This window comes from Mangifera indica, chromosome 19, assembly GCF_011075055.1.
Source record: "Mangifera indica cultivar Alphonso chromosome 19, CATAS_Mindica_2.1, whole genome shotgun sequence".
NCBI lineage: Eukaryota > Viridiplantae > Streptophyta > Magnoliopsida > Sapindales > Anacardiaceae > Mangifera > Mangifera indica.
The window spans coordinates 9,331,564-9,346,853 of record NC_058155.1 but is presented as its reverse complement, the minus strand read 5'-3'; the positions used below and the strand labels follow the sequence as shown (position 1 = coordinate 9,346,853).

The 15,290-nt window shown below is 33.3% G+C and overlaps 3 protein-coding genes across 5 annotated transcripts; 2 read left to right on the top strand and 1 right to left on the bottom strand.

The window, feature by feature from the left end:
* The first annotated feature begins 923 nt into the window (after window positions 1-923).
* Window positions 924-4,098, top strand: LOC123203694 (VQ motif-containing protein 9). 3 transcript variants are annotated; one of them, XR_006499336.1, is made up of 3 exons: window positions 924-2,076; window positions 2,888-2,952; window positions 3,688-4,098. XR_006499336.1 is itself a non-coding variant. In XM_044620139.1 (2 exons), exon 1 carries the CDS (start codon window positions 1,158-1,160, stop codon window positions 2,073-2,075), a length of 918 nt encoding a protein of 305 aa, XP_044476074.1. In that variant the 5' UTR covers window positions 924-1,157; the 3' UTR covers window position 2,076; window positions 3,688-4,098. The 3 variants fall into 3 exon arrangements, 2 of the variants coding, with proteins under 2 accessions (XP_044476074.1, XP_044476075.1); XM_044620139.1 differs by lacking the exon at window positions 2,888-2,952; XM_044620140.1 differs by lacking the exons at window positions 2,888-2,952; window positions 3,688-4,098 and adding an exon at window positions 2,812-2,826.
* A 3,574-nt stretch (window positions 4,099-7,672) lies between these two features.
* Window positions 7,673-9,243, bottom strand: LOC123203640 (14-3-3-like protein). The gene is made up of 4 exons (XM_044620083.1): window positions 8,495-9,243; window positions 8,272-8,394; window positions 8,024-8,140; window positions 7,673-7,932 (listed from the first exon to the last, which is right to left on the bottom strand). Exons 1-4 carry the CDS (start codon window positions 8,981-8,983, stop codon window positions 7,876-7,878), a joined length of 786 nt encoding a protein of 261 aa, XP_044476018.1. The 5' UTR covers window positions 8,984-9,243; the 3' UTR covers window positions 7,673-7,875.
* Window positions 9,244-13,301: 4,058 nt separating this feature from the next.
* Window positions 13,302-14,748, top strand: LOC123203662 (plant cysteine oxidase 1-like). Its single transcript, XM_044620109.1, has 5 exons — window positions 13,302-13,458; window positions 13,547-13,677; window positions 13,762-13,906; window positions 14,048-14,245; window positions 14,393-14,748. The coding sequence occupies exons 1-5, from the start codon at window positions 13,353-13,355 to the stop codon at window positions 14,503-14,505; spliced, it is 693 nt and encodes a 230-aa protein (XP_044476044.1). The 5' UTR covers window positions 13,302-13,352; the 3' UTR covers window positions 14,506-14,748.
* The last annotated feature ends 542 nt before the right edge of the window (window positions 14,749-15,290 follow it).

Below are 15,290 nucleotides of genomic sequence, written 5' to 3'. Positions count from 1 at the left end.
AATTCGTAAACCTTACATCATAATTTACAAGATTAATATAATCTTGAGTTTTTTGTGTTAAGCTAAAAAAATTATATTTATGTCAAATTATAGGTCTGTCTAAAACCTATTTAACACCACCGGGTAGTGGTTAAAAAAAAAAAAAAAAGGAAAAAGGAGCAAAAAGAAAGAAATAAGAAAAAGGGAAGGAATTTATTTTTTTACACCTTTTTTTTTTGAAATTTGAGAATTAAAATAACTATTAAATGTTTTTAAAGTAATTTTTTATTAATGGTGTTAAGCTTAGCTTGTAGATAGAAAAATGTAATTGAAAGGGTAGAGAAATATTTGTACACTGCTATAGAAAAAGTAAATAATAAAATCTTAAAGTGATAAATAAATTTTTAGAAAAAATCTTAGTTAAAATTATGAATAAAATTATTATTTATTAAAAAAATAAAAATTTTAATATATTTTCTTCTCATATTTAAAAATCTCACAATTTTTCTACATCAAAAGTTTATAAATTTTAAAAAGTAATTATTTCACTTTTCAATTAAATTTTTTTTTTTCAATAATCATCTTTGACGATGGTGATTATTTAAAAATAAGATAAAGAATCGATAACCATCTTTAATTGATAAATTTTTTTCTTTTTGTTAATGTTAAAAAAAGAAAAAAACTTTTTAATAAAAATTAATTTTTAAATAAATATTTAAATTTTTAAAAATTAACAAATATAATTTTAAAATTCCATTGTGCGTAGGGTGGGTACAAGTCTTTTCGCCCACACAAAATTAGAAATGAATAAAGACAGAAAGTGAAGTTCTCCCGTGATTAAAGCCAAAGCAATGTTGACGTAGAGACACACTTAGTAACGCAACCTTCATGCAGCGAGCGGTCTGCCTTCTTTTATAGGTCGTGTCTCTACTTTCCTTTTAGTATTATTACTACTGACCCAACCCAACCCAACCCAAAAAACATAGCGCTCACAATTTCCTCTCTTTTATCCGGCTGCCACTGTTAATCTCAATTTAACTTATTAATTTTTTATTTATGTTTACGGTCTATCTCTCTCTGCCCCTCACTCTGTCCCTACTAGCCGACCCTCAAGTCCAGTCCGCCATAAACAGAGTTGCTTGCTGCTGTACACAGAGAAAGAGTTTGTGTGTTTTCTAATGGATAAAAGCTGTCATTCTTCAGCTGACAACATTACCTCCTCCACCACTACCAATAGTAGAGATCATTATCTCAAGCAGCTTAATAAGCTTTCTCACAAGATTTCTAAACCCCCCGCCGCCGCCGCCGCCTCCGCCTCTGTTAGTACTAATAATCCCATCATCAAGAAACCCACTTCCACTTTTGACCAGAATCAAAATCAACCCCCTCAGCCGCAACCCCAACATCAGCCACCGGTCTACAATATCAACAAGAACGATTTCAGAGCTGTGGTACAGAAACTTACTGGGTCGCCCAATCACGAGCGGTTTTCAACTCCTCCACCTATACACCAACCTAAGCCTCCCAGTTCTCGTCTCCAGCGCATCCGTCCTCCGCCCCTCGCGCACGTTAGCAACCGTCCCCCTCCCATGCTACCATGCGCACCCAGTAATACCAACTTCATCCCGCGGTCCACGGCTCCTTTATCGCCTCTTCCTCCTCTTCCGGCTGTGCACGCTGCGGCTGAATCTCCAGTTTCGGCCTACATGCGGTACCTAAAGAATTCAATATCGACAACCGATCCGAATGCCAAGCCACAATTCTCGGGATTCTCTCCCCTGGCTCCGTTAGTTTCGCCCCGATGGAACAACTTAACTGATACATCTCAACAGCAGGGGGTCACTGCCCCGCCGACAGCACAGCAACAGATGCTACAATCAGAGTCACAGCCCCAACCACAGCCACAGCCACAGCCACAGCCGCAGCCTCAGTTTCAACTTCCGACTTCACCGCTGCCATTCGGTTGCTTAAATTCACCGCGGTCACCTTACCCTTTACTTTCTCCCAGTCTGTTGTTCTCACCCACGTCGGGCCAGTTAAATTTTCCGCTTTCGCCGACAGTGCCGATTCCTAGTCCTACATGGAGAGGGCTTTGAGGTGAAAAAAAAAAAAGGCTAAATTAAATTGTATCGGTATAATTCTTAGGAGTTTAGGGCACTATCCGTTTACAAGGTATTTTTTTTTTCTTTTTTTGTAAATTTATCTTTGCCCAGAAGTTAATTCAAAGATTTAAGTGCCAGTTGTTGGAATAGGAATTGATAGTCTTTCACTGGTTATTTAGTTAGGGCTTGTGTTGTAAATGTTGTCAAGTTAAAGACATGTGAAAAGAAGAAACACCTAATTTTTCTTTGCTTTTGTTGGATATTTATTATAAACTATGGGGGATACTCTTGTTGTTTTGTACTCAAATGTCTGTTTATTTCTTCTTGTTATTGCCCATAAATTTTGTATTAGGAAGTTGGATAAGTATTAACGGCAGTTGTTTATTTAGTATCATGACTAACTTTAAGGACCTAGAATTCTTATTCTTGGGTAACTTCTAGATTTAATTTTGCCAAATATAATTTTAGTAATTTGGTAAATTGCCCTATTGATAATTCGTGTAATTTTAGTATGATAGGCAAGCAAGGTTGAAAGTTGAAACGATTGGATGTGGCCAATACTTAGTAATTGTGCTTATATTTGGAGCTGAGAAATATTTACTTAGCATGGTCAAAGTGTTTTCTAGTGCAGGTTCCATGTCAACTCAGTTGGCTACCGTGTACTTTTACGTGATTTTAGTTGGTGCTGTGAACTATTGGTCTCACTGGTGAACTTTTATAAATATGCTAGGAACGATGACACCCAGTGAAAGCTTTACTGAACTGCAGGGTTAATTCAGGGAAATTTGTTCATTGGTGGTTGACAGGGTTTGAAAGAATTTTTCAACTTTGTAGCATGTTCTGATTAAGAGGAGAATATGGACTTTATAAGTTGCCCATTCTATCATTGTTGTAAGAATTTTCCATTTTTACCTCCGGAATTTTCCTGAAATAATGATTCCTTACTCAGATTCTTATGCCTTCAGAATTTCCCCGTTTTCAAAGTTTTAGCCACATAAAATGTCCATACACTTGTTTAGTATTCTGGTTCTAATAAGAATAGGCATATTAAGTTTTCTCTATAGTTTTAGGCCTTCATTTATATTGTTGATTTTGGATATTCATAGTCTCTGCGGTTGGCATCTTGTATGCATTGAAAGATGCAGTGAATCTTTGAATTTTGTTACATGCTTACTACCATTGTCTTCGTGTGTGATTTGGAACTTATTAGGATTGAAAACCAATGAAGTTTAGGGCTTATGATTGTTAAGTCTGTTGAAGGTGTATTTCTAGTTGAGAAGCTCAACTACATTTGGGGTTCAAAGAGTTTGAGGTTGTGAAAAGTGCTTTAAGGGAGATTTTATTTCTTGAAAGAGTGAAGGAAAGAGTCAGTCAAATGTTATCTGTTAACTGGATTAAAATTTCAATGTATGAGTGGTGACCCTAGCGATTCAATTCTCTCTGTAGCTAGAGTTTAGATGTTTAGTGATGAATTGTGGCATATTAGGAGAGCATAAATTTACCAGATGCTGGTATCAAGCTAATAACAGTGGTTTCTTTTAGTTGTTGAATAATGTTTAGTGAGTTTTGTCATCTCAATTCTGAAGCTATTCCGTTTTGACAACAGTGGTAATCTTCTGGGAGATTTCAGAAAGAGACTACTTGGTTGAATGGTTCGACTTCATATGGCAAATGTCTAACTGATTTAGCTATGTGGGATGGAGAAAAGGTGTTTATCATGAAGAGTTTAGTTGTTATTTTAACTCTCTGGGGCAAGCTTCATCATTGATTGTTCAGTATACTTGTTTTCATGATAGTCAAATGGGGTTCAATTGGGAGATTTGGGCATAGATGGCAATAATTTTCTATGGCAGGTGAAATCTTTGCTCTGAAATAATATAACTTCTAAGGTGCATGTAAGATTTGAGAAGATATGTATTTTTGGCAATAAAATGCTTGTAAAATAGTAATAATTGTTCAAGTTGAATTCTGAGATCTCCTAAAAATATAAATTTAGTTGTAGACGAGTATATTTTGATTAATATTCTATTAATTTTTTACTGCTAATTTTTAAAGTGTTTCTGACTATGCCATTGTTTGTTCATTATCATGGATGGAGATGTAAGTTTTAGCAACTGCAGTGTACTTGAAAATATGTGGAGTTTTTCTGTTGCAAATGTATTTGACTCATAATCTTGAACTGTACCTAGAGTTGTGTTAGACTATGGCTGATTTAGGTGCAAAGGCTGAGAGAGTGTCTTCTTAGATTGAATTTGATGATTCATTCTCTTCTCTTGCGATCATTCCAAGATTCAGGCAAAAGCCATAAATCTTGACAGCTACTTTATGTTCCGGTGAAATCCGATATGATTCATATTATCTCTGGCAAATTGTTTTCTTCCATCATTCAGCATTCTTTTCAACACTGAGACTGCGAGTGGCTTCAGTCGTATTGAGCTTCGTTTTCATAGTTAGAAGTTATAGCCTAAACAACATCCTATAACTATAGCTACTGCGTTTTACAACTTGAAGTTTGAAGCTGTTGCTGCTATATGCTAGAATCTAGACTCCTTATAAACAAACAAGATGGTGGGTGATGTGAGGTAATTCCTCTCAGTAATGAGTGTCAAAGTCGAATATAATTCATGTATTTGCACAGTGAATTGGAAACAGGAGAAAGGAGATTTTGTTTTGTGATCATAATAATGGGTAAAACTAATTAAGGTTATGTCATTCTTGTGTTGTGTGGGAAGTTATGGTTGGTTTTGTTGTCTTGCTATGACAATATTTGATTTCTACGTTATTAATCAAATGTCAGATTATATTTGGTTGAGTAATATTATATATACAATTTTGTCTATAAATAATGATGTATTATCATGTGATTAAATAGTTAAAAATTAAATATAAAATAATATTTAATCATATAATAATATATTATCATTTGTATACAAAATTTCATTGCATAAAGTTATTTACAATATTTTAAAATTGCTTTCATTGAATTTATTTCTGGTCCAAATATGAGGGTAAAATGGTAATAACTTATGTTCAGTTTTACCCTTTCTTTTTTATATTATTATGACGAAAGAATTATTCTCACTTAAATTATATTGAAATTTTAAACTTTTATCTTTCAACCTTTAAAGTTTTAAATACTCATTTATGAGTTAATTTATATTAAAATTTTTTGTTAGAATTAAGAGTAAATCATTATTTTAACAATAATATTTTAAAAAATAAAAGTTTATATTATTTTATCCTCTTAATTTAAAAAAATAATAAATACTTTTCAAAATTAAGCTTTAAAAAGTGATATTTTTCCTCTTATCTAAGATTTCAAATTTTGCCAACAAACAATAGCCAGTATCTCTCATTCCTAATGATGTATCTCTATCTCCACATCGATGATGTTTAGATTTCAACGAAATCAAAATAAAAAGTCAAAACTCTTCATTTGAACATTCATTGTCTAGATTAATCAATTTCGTCTGGACAATGACAACATGTTTAGAAAATGAGTCATCCTCGTTTAGATGACAAATGACCAAATAAAGAGTTTCGACTCCAATTTTGGATTTTGTTGAATCCAAACGTCGTCTGTCGAAAGGAGAACATTGGAGGGAGAGACATCATTAGGATAAAGAGATGTCAACCATTGTTCACCAACAAAATTTGAAACCCTAAATAGGAGAAAAATATCATTTTTTAAAACTTACTCTAAAAAAAAATTATAAGATTTTTAAACCCAACGAAAAAAAGTGATAAAACTTTTATTTTTAAATTTTTTTTAATAAATAATAATTTTATCCCTAATTTTTATAAAAAAGATTTTAACAAAAATGAACTAATATTTAAGTTTTTGAAAGACAGAGCTTTAAAATTTCACACAAATCTTTTTAGCCTATTATAATTGTTTTGAGTAATACTATGTGTATCTATTTTTGATACATAATTCATGTATACAATGATGTGTCATCATGTAATTAGGTGATTTTAAAACATGTGTCATCATATAATAAAGAAATATCCAATCACATAATAATATCTCATCTGTGTATATAAATTATGTATAAAAAATAAATATACATAATTTTATTGAATTATTTTTTTAGCATTAGAGAACTCCATATTTGAGGTATGATCTGAGTAAGGCGGCAAGGTCGGAATCCGCTAAGATTTCAAAAATCACGACGCTGTGGTACACGTTGTCCCGTAAAGGATTCAGCATAAAAGCAAAAAAAACAAAAGGTGCCTGCTCTGCCAACCACTTGCTACTGATAAGACCGATGTGTTGGACTTGGACTGGCTTAAAATTTGGTTGGATACGGTTGGCAAATAACCAAACTGAAAAAGGGGAAAACAAAGAACTTTTGACTAGTGGGCTGCTAGATGAAGCTTTAAATTAAGTTAGGTGAATGAATATACCTTTTCGGTGGCCAAGTCCAGGACACTACCAAAAAATACAACACAATGAATAAGCTTCTCAAATTCTGTGAGTGAAATTATCATTCATTCACTAAAGTTTAATGCTGCTCTTTTCTCAAATCAATCTGATTATTATTATTATTATCTAATTTTATAATGCAATAAAGAGATTAATAATTTGAGTAGATTCAATTATCTTACTAGTTTAGTTTCAATTTCAATAAACCTCAAAATGTTAATTTGAATTAATGTGTAGCAAATTTGAAAAATGTCAATCCCCATTTACTAAGTTTTAAAAACTAACATTTTCTCCCCTAGGTTTTGGTTTTAAAAATCTGACGCCATCTCCAACGCTTCCCTGACAACATCTCCTATCTCTTCCTCTGACGGTTGCTCTTTCACCATTTTTACCTTCAACTAATAGTCTTAAACCCAGTAAAAAATGATATTTCATCGAGAAAAATAAAGCATCTCCTCGACGAAGAGGAGAGATCTTATCTTTCTCAGAGAAGACAAAGTCAACTTCGTCTTTTCGACGAAGTTAAGTTATTTTCAAGATTAATTGATGCTATCTAAACTTTCAAATGAGAGAAACATGACCACCAAAGAGGGAAGAAGCATTCGTCGAAAAAGATGACATCGAATTTGATGTCAGAGATCTAAAAACTAACTCCTAAAAGAGAACTAAAATTTTTTAAAACTTGGGTAAAAAGAAAACTATTAAGTTTTAAAGTTTAAGAGAAGAAAAAAAGATTAAATTTTAATTTATTTTTAATATTATAGATAAAATAATAATTTTACTCCTAAAACCGTTAATTTTAACCACTCATTGATAGATATTTGAGATTTTTAAAATTAAGTGGTTAAACCTTGAGATAAGAGATACTATGGGTGGGAATAAGTCCTTTGGCCAAGGCAAAATTTCCATTTTGTGCACCCATAGATTTCTTGAAATAGTATTCCTGATTCATTTGTTGACTGCTGTATTACCTACCTCCCAATAACAATCATTCAAAAAGTTTCAAGGACCCACATAGCTTAAAGCCACCCAATTCATTGGATACCATTCAATTTCAAATCCTAGTGAGAAGAAAAGAAACAATACATGCAGCCTAACCACAAACCTGTAGCTGTTTGTATCAAGGGTGATCAAATCAATAGCTCAGAATCTAGTAAAAAGAGAGTTAACAAGACCACGTAGATAGATGATTCAATATCTCCACGAAAAGAAACATACATTCAGAAACACAGAATTTTTTAAGTTAAAATAAAAAAAGAAGAAAACTTAGTAAGTACATCCATGATTCGAATATCCAAGACAAACTAACAACAACCATCTTCTCCTATTAAAAACACATAAGAGAAGTTCATTATACCAATCAAATTCTCACTGTTGTTCAGTTTCAGGCTTGGGTGCTTCTTTAATCTCATCCGCTCCATCATCCTGATTCAAAACAACCATGAATTTTTCAACATCAATATAACAATCACTTGCAGAAATATAGATATAATCGAAACGGGATCAACTGTAAGACCTGCATGTCGGAGGTCCAAAGAGTGAGGTTGTCACGGAGCAGTTGCATAATCAAAGTGCTATCCTTATATGACTCTTCACCAAGGGTATCCAACTCGGCAATTGCCTCATCAAAAGCCTGCTCAATTCAAATCATAAATCAAGTCCATGTCATTTGATTGAAGTTCTTTCAAATTATAAACTAAAGTAATTGCATCCATATACTAAATTAACAAATCAAACTGGAAATGATAAATTCGTTCAACTCACCTGTTTGGCAAGATTGCAAGCGCGATCAGGAGAATTCAGAATCTCATAGTAGAACACAGAAAAGTTGAGAGCCAATCCTAGACGGATCGGATGAGTTGGAGCGAGTTCTGTGTTTGCAATATCCTGAAACAAACATTAACCTTCAAAATACATATACCCAATCTGAAAAATTAACTCTAAAAAACCTCCGCAATCAACGTGAATTAATCTAGCATAGAATCACCTGGGCGGATTTGTATGCTGTGAGAGTACTCTCGGCGGCTTCCTTTCGCTCGGCTCCAGTCTTAAACTCGGCCAGGTACCTATGGTAATCCCCTTTCATTTTCAGATAAAAAACTTTAGAGTCACCAGTTGAAGCCAAGGGAATGAGCCGCGAGTCGAGCAGCTTCAAGATCCCGTCGCAGATCGAGGAAAGCTCACTCTCGATCTTTGAACGGTAATCTCGGATCGTAGACACGTGGTCTTCGTTTCCACGGCTCTCCTCTTTCTGTTCAATGGACAAAATTATACGCCACGAGGCTCTACGGGCGCCGATAACGTTCTTGTAAGCAACGGAGAGAAGGTTACGCTCCTCTACGGTGAGTTCTTCAGATTTATCAGCGGAGGCCGAAACCTTTTCCATGAACTCGACCATCTCCTCGTAACGCTCAGCTTGCTCAGCAAGCTTGGCCATGTAAACGTTCTCCTCACGAGACGACGGAGTGACAGACATTGTTGGTTTCTAGAAGGAACTGGTAGTGGTTTTGAAGAAAGGGAAATGACGAGAGAGAGAGAGAGAACGTTTTAGATCTGATCTGAGAGAGATGAGAAAGGGGCGTCTGTTTGTTCTGAAATGGGTGAGAAGAAAAGGGAGCGAGGGAGAGTGATTTGGGGAGAGAGAGGCGATGATTGCCTAGGAGAATGGAGAGAAACTGCAAGATGCGATGTGGACCGTTGGATTTGGAAGATTGGAAGGTCAGGTAAATGGACCAAAAGCAAGGTGGCAACACGGGAATTTTAATTGAGCATGAGAAAAAGGTGACTTCTAGAAAATATATATATATAAATTACGAAAGGACTGAATTAGGCTTCAACTAAGAAAACGGTTCGTGTCTCATATTATTAGGGATGGCTCAATCCCCGTCTCCGCCCCGTCCCGTTATAGAGACAAAAAATAATCTTCGTCCCCTTCTCACGAAGGAAAATCTCTTCTCCATCTTCTCCCCGTCCTCCCGGAAAAAAATCTCCTCTCCATCCCCGCCCGTCCCCGTAAGGAAAAATCTCTTTCCCATCCTCGCCCCATCCCTGCGGGGAAAAATCTCCTCCCCATACCGTAAATATAAATTTTAATTCATTTATGTATTTTAATAAATAAAGTAAATCATATTCTCTCAAAATATTACTTGCTACAAGAGTTACAAAATATTTATTATTATTTTAGTTCAAATACAAAGTTTTCATAAAATCTAACAATATGCAATAATCAATCTCTTCATTAGTAGCTCTTTATGTATGTGATTTAGGGTAATTTTATAATAACATTAAATTTAACACTTTTCATTCACTTTAATTGATTTTATCAAGTTTATTATTTGTTTTTGTGTGTGTGTAAAACCTGGTGGATTGACTAATTAAGTTTTGAAGTTGAAATAGAATTAATTTGGTGCATTTGCATTTTATGATAATGAGATTTCTGGGTTTTTTTAATATATTAGATTAATAGTTCAGAAATTAGTAAAAGCTGGTAATTGATAATTCAAAAATTAGTAAAATTAAAGTTATAGTTTTAATAAATCATAATGTAAAAATTTATAGAACTTAATAGTTTAGAAATTATTATATTAATATATTAGATTTAGGGGGTGAGGTGGGGAGGGGATGGGGCGGGGATATATGTATCTTCGTCCCCGACCCGTCCCTGATTATGGGGATTTTTTTCGTCTCCATTTCTGCCCCTTTTCCCATTTTTATTGGGGAATCCCCTCCCCGTTAGGGTTGGAGAGGGTCGGGGCCCCTAAGGTCCAAATTGTCATCCCTACGTATCATATTGTTATGTGTGTACACGTATAAAATATTTATGTCATCTTAAAACAAAATGGTATCTGAAGTTTAAAGTATAAGTTTAAAAATTAGATCAGATGGATCAATTTAATAAAAATATTTTTTTATTTAAAATTATTTTTAAAATTAAATTGAATTAAATTATACAATTAAAACGACTAAATTAAGTAAAAAATATGCTTACCTTATTTTATAATAAGATAGGCTTTGAGGTTTAAAGCATGGGTTTAAAAATCATACCAAATGATCTAAACGGTTGGACTGCCAACAAAACTAAATTAAAAACAGTTTTATTTAGTTTGAAAATCATTTTTAAAATCAGATTAAATTAAATTTAAAAAAAAATTAATTTATAGAATATGTAATATAAAATCTCATCTATCAATTTTAATTGTGTATATCATTAATTAAATTAAATTAAATATTTAATAATAAATTATATAAAATTGATTTAAATATTATTTTTAAATAATTAATAAATTTAAATATTAATCAAATAATTCAACGGTTAGTTAAACCAGATCGCACACTCTACGAGAATCTAATTCCAAAAGTATTGGGTTAAAGTGCTCAACCAGGATATAATATTTATTTATTAATAGCCCATTTAAAAGTAATTAATTTGATCATACTTTTTGAAGATGGGATAAATTTTTTAATTGAAGTTCAAAATGCTCTCTCCACTCATGCAAATAAATAACAACCAGTAGCTTACAATGAAGCACTGGTGTAACCAATCCAATTTTTTAGCCGAAAACATTTGCCAAGTTTGATGCAATAATCAAACTAATATAACAAAAATCAAAAGTCAGTCTCATTTTGAAACAAGAAGTTGATCAGCCGGGGATAGACATGGTGACTCATTGTGCCAAATCGGCTTTAGCATGACCCGTTGTACTTGAGTCTTTAACGGGTTGACCCATATGCTTTTGGGGGTTGATTCCCTAAATTATAATATTTTAATTTTAATTTTAATTAATATTTATTTATTTTTTAATAAATTTTCATAGACTGTGCCAAATTGGTATGTGAGTCTTATCCATGGCTTTGACATGATCCACTATAGTAACATATTGTGTTCCTATGAATGGTGTAAAAAAAAAAAAAAAATAGAACAGAGAGGATTTAGGCTTGTATTGTGGGTTAGCCTGACTTCCTTAACATATCTATCCACCCATAAAGTCCAGGGATACAAAAGCTAATAAATGTATACTTTCGCTATCCTAATGCAGACTAAAAGGAAGAGGCTAAATCTAATTATCTAATGTTTATATCCAAGTGCTGAACTTAGCACCTGTTTTATAACTCTTAAGCATTCACTCATTGTATACAATGACCAACTCAGACAACTAGTTTCGGCTCAAGTTATGGCTTCATCAGTGCCACCAAGCCCATTTAAATGCAGGCCGGAAGACTCATTCCACAGAAGGTTTGATTTGATTTATTTCTACAACTATGTTCATAAAGTTTTAAAAATTTAAATTTTTTATTTATTATTTAATTTATATTAAAATTTGTTATTAATTATAAGAGTAAAAATATTATTTAATTAATAATATTAAAAAATTAATTATTTTTTGAATATTTAAAGATAATATTTTCTCCTCTAAAATTTTATTTATTTCTTTTTTTGTACAATCGTCTTTTAACTAATCTTCCAACTAATAGCATTTTCTCCCGTCTCTCAGATGAAGATGCTACCATAAAGTGACCAACGGATTTATTGAAATCTATACAGGAGAAGAAAATAATACAAAACCAACAGTACCATGAAGTGGACTGCATATTGAATTAATTAGCCTGAGGTTGAGGAATTCTAAGTTCCACATCAAGTATTATTCTGCCAACTGATCGCGTGCGTTATTTTTCAACGTTAAATGCTTTTGCTCACATCATAAGTATGATTAATTTGGGGTGTGAGGGACCCTTTGAATTGATAGATCTTAATTCCAACTGGCTTGATTGATTCTTATGCATGAGAGTTTATGCTTTCACAGTCTCAACTCTTTCCACAGTTAAATTTATATTTGCTTTGAGTTAAGACTGTATTTCCAGCAAATTGCATTGACACCAACCCAGTGCCTTCATGTTTACTTATGATTTGTGGAAAATAGATTATGGGAGGAAATGGCATCGGTTAAAGTTTGAGAAAACTCAGATAATTTTGTTATAAACGTGTGAGAGGATGGATTGAAATAGATAAAAATATATAAAACACATAATTTTTTTACGTGATTTAACCTAATTAATATAAGAATTATACAAAAATTGTAATGTCAACTTTTTTGTGTTGTCCCCTCTTTTTTTTCTTCTTTTTTTATACATGATTTTTATAGCGAGAGTACATTGAAAGTTCTTCTAGTATAGGACAAATTAACATTATATTAGATAACTATTATAAAGGTATTAGACATAAAATTTGAATGAATCCGTCGTTTGATAAGATTGTAACTTTAAAGTTCTGTCTTGAAGAGAACCTTATACTCTGTAAATGGTAGATTCAAACTCATTTTGTCACTAATCCCTTATAGAATGCTTAAATCTTGGATATGTTTTCACTATAAATCTCGTATTGGAGAATTATTTAGTTGTTGTATCGCATCACCTAGAGTCAACTTAAGAAAGGACGTTTTAGCTGCACAAGAAGTTAGATTCACATTAATGTAGATCTAAACAAGTATGCAAACAATGATTCTTAGTCTTTCGTTTTCATGGCACAGCAATGAAATTTTTCTACAGTCTTATCCACTAAGCATGACTTTACACGATATTCCAATGCCGTCAGATGTTGGAAAATTATAACATTGCTTTTCATTTCTGTTCACCTCGGCCCACTTGTATTCACAACCATAGGGCAATTCTTGTGGGTACATTTTCTAGTCATCAAGACTTCACGTTAACAGAAGTATTACCAGACGAAGAAGCCCACTGGAATTTAAAAGTCAAGATAGCAGCCCCCCGGTTTCCCTAACAAAGTCTTCTATATTAACATTTAGAAAGGTAAGAGCTCCGTTCATAACAAACGAATAGGGCAGTAAGCAATGAAGAGAACCAAAATACAAAAGCTTTACGATGCTTGTAAAACTGTCTTTTCTCAAAAGGAGCCTCCAAGTTTCCAACAAATCCAACGGCTGAAGAGCATCCAAGGTATCACTATTTCGATTTTATCTGGCTAAACTTATGGGATTTTAGCTTTGTTGTTTTGGTTCATCTTTTTAAACTGAACTGCTTGCAGATATAATCGAAGCTGTTGATGTTGGCATAGATGAATTTAGCTTGCATGGACCAAGCATCAACGGACTGATCTGTGGGCAAACAGTCTCTGAAATTACCTACATTCACATTCACGAATGTGACAGTTTCTCTGTAAGTATAAAGATATTTTTCTCCATTGATGCTCATAGTCAGAGGAGCTAATTAATGAGAAGTTTTTTGTCTAACGATGTGCAGATAGGCGTATTTTGCTTCCCAGCAGGAGGAACTTTTCCCCTTCATGATCACCCGGGCATGACGGTTCTGAGCAAATTATTGTACGGATCCCTTTACATCAAAGCCTACGATTGGGTGAAGGTGAAGAAATCAAGCTGCCGAATAAGTAAGCATAACTCATTGTAACCAGTGTTGCATTTGTGGGAGAAATTATATTTGTTATCAACAAGAACATATCCATGAACATATATAGAAGAAGAAAAATTCAACAAAAAGTTAATAATTCTATTAACAACGGTGGGTGCAGATGGAGTAGCAGGCAGGGTGGTGGATGGAATATTGAATGCACCTTGTGACCCATCTGTGCTGTTTCCAAGAAGCGGTGGAAACATTCATTCTTTTACTGCGTTGACGCCCTGTGCAATACTGGATGTATTATCTCCACCATATTCAGGCGAAAGGCCTTCCACTTACTTTTCTGACCTTCCTATTCCCTCTCTCCCTGGTACATAATTGCCCACTTCAATGTATATTTTCCTAGCCTGTTTTTCTGTTTAAAAAAATGTAGAAAAATTAACCATGTGTGCAGTAGGCTGCATCAAGTCAAATTCTATCAGATTTGTTGATCTGTGTGTTGTATGTTTTGGTTCAGGTTATGCAATACTTGAGGAAAAAGATCTGCCCCAAGACCTGGTTGTTGCCGGAGCACCGTACCTTGGCCCTCCAGTCGATGTTGGAGATGAGGAGGCCATCATGTTGACGTGAATATATATATATATATATAGTTCTTTTCAGGAAATGCTAAGAGGTGGGCTCTTTAATTATCCTTAATGATGAATCTTACCATAACTACAAAGATTATATGCGGTGTGTCTATGGTGTAAGACTATTAAGAAAGACGCGTGTTGTACAAATTTATTTGGGATTTTCAGTGAAGGTGAGGCGTAACGCATCTTTCGCGAAAATTATGTATATATAAATAATGGGTATAGTATAGACTTATATATCTGATCATCGAATGACTTTTCCGTTTAACTTGGTACTGGACGGGCTACTCTAGGATCATTGGGTGGACATTGTAGGGCCATGCCATGATTGCCCTTTGGCTTTGTTTGGCATGATTTCATTTACACAACCCACGTCAGGCTCACACTAGGAAGGAAGGTGTCGTGTTACACGCAAATTATGACCGTTAAATAAATTTAAATATTTATCTACAAATTAATTTTTTAAATATTTTTTTATTAAATATAAAAATAAAATTATTATTTTATTATTAAATCATAAAATTTTAAAAATTTATACCTTTTTTTTTAATTTTAAATTTAACAATTTTTTTAATAATTAAATTTAAAAAATAGAATTTTCTTTTTTAAGATTTTTTTTTGTATCTCTTATAACCAGATGTCATTCTCATTATCGATCGATCTTTCCACCATTTTCTTCTCCTATCATTGACGTTTCTATCGGATTAATTTTGTTGAATGAAAACGAATCAATGTCAATCTATCGATCGGATGAAGACAATTCGTCTTTATTTGATAAATTTG

Excerpts from the sequence above, each read along its gene's own strand:
- LOC123203694 (XM_044620139.1), top strand. The coding sequence starts at position 1,158 with ATGGATAAAAGCTGTCATTCTTCAGCTGACAACATTACCTCCTCCACC.
- LOC123203640 (XM_044620083.1), bottom strand. The coding sequence starts at position 8,983 with ATGTCTGTCACTCCGTCGTCTCGTGAGGAGAACGTTTACATGGCCAAG. Across the intron at positions 8,141-8,271 it reads CTTGCAATCTTGCCAAACAG|GCTTTTGATGAGGCAATTGC; the intron begins GTGAGTTGAACG and ends TGAATTGAGCAG. Across the intron at positions 7,933-8,023 it reads TTTGGACCTCCGACATGCAG|GATGATGGAGCGGATGAGAT; the intron begins GTCTTACAGTTG and ends GTTTTGAATCAG.
- LOC123203662 (XM_044620109.1), top strand. The coding sequence starts at position 13,353 with ATGAAGAGAACCAAAATACAAAAGCTTTACGATGCTTGTAAAACTGTC. Across the intron at positions 13,459-13,546 it reads ACGGCTGAAGAGCATCCAAG|ATATAATCGAAGCTGTTGAT; the intron begins GTATCACTATTT and ends AACTGCTTGCAG. Across the intron at positions 13,907-14,047 it reads GAAATCAAGCTGCCGAATAA|ATGGAGTAGCAGGCAGGGTG; the intron begins GTAAGCATAACT and ends CGGTGGGTGCAG.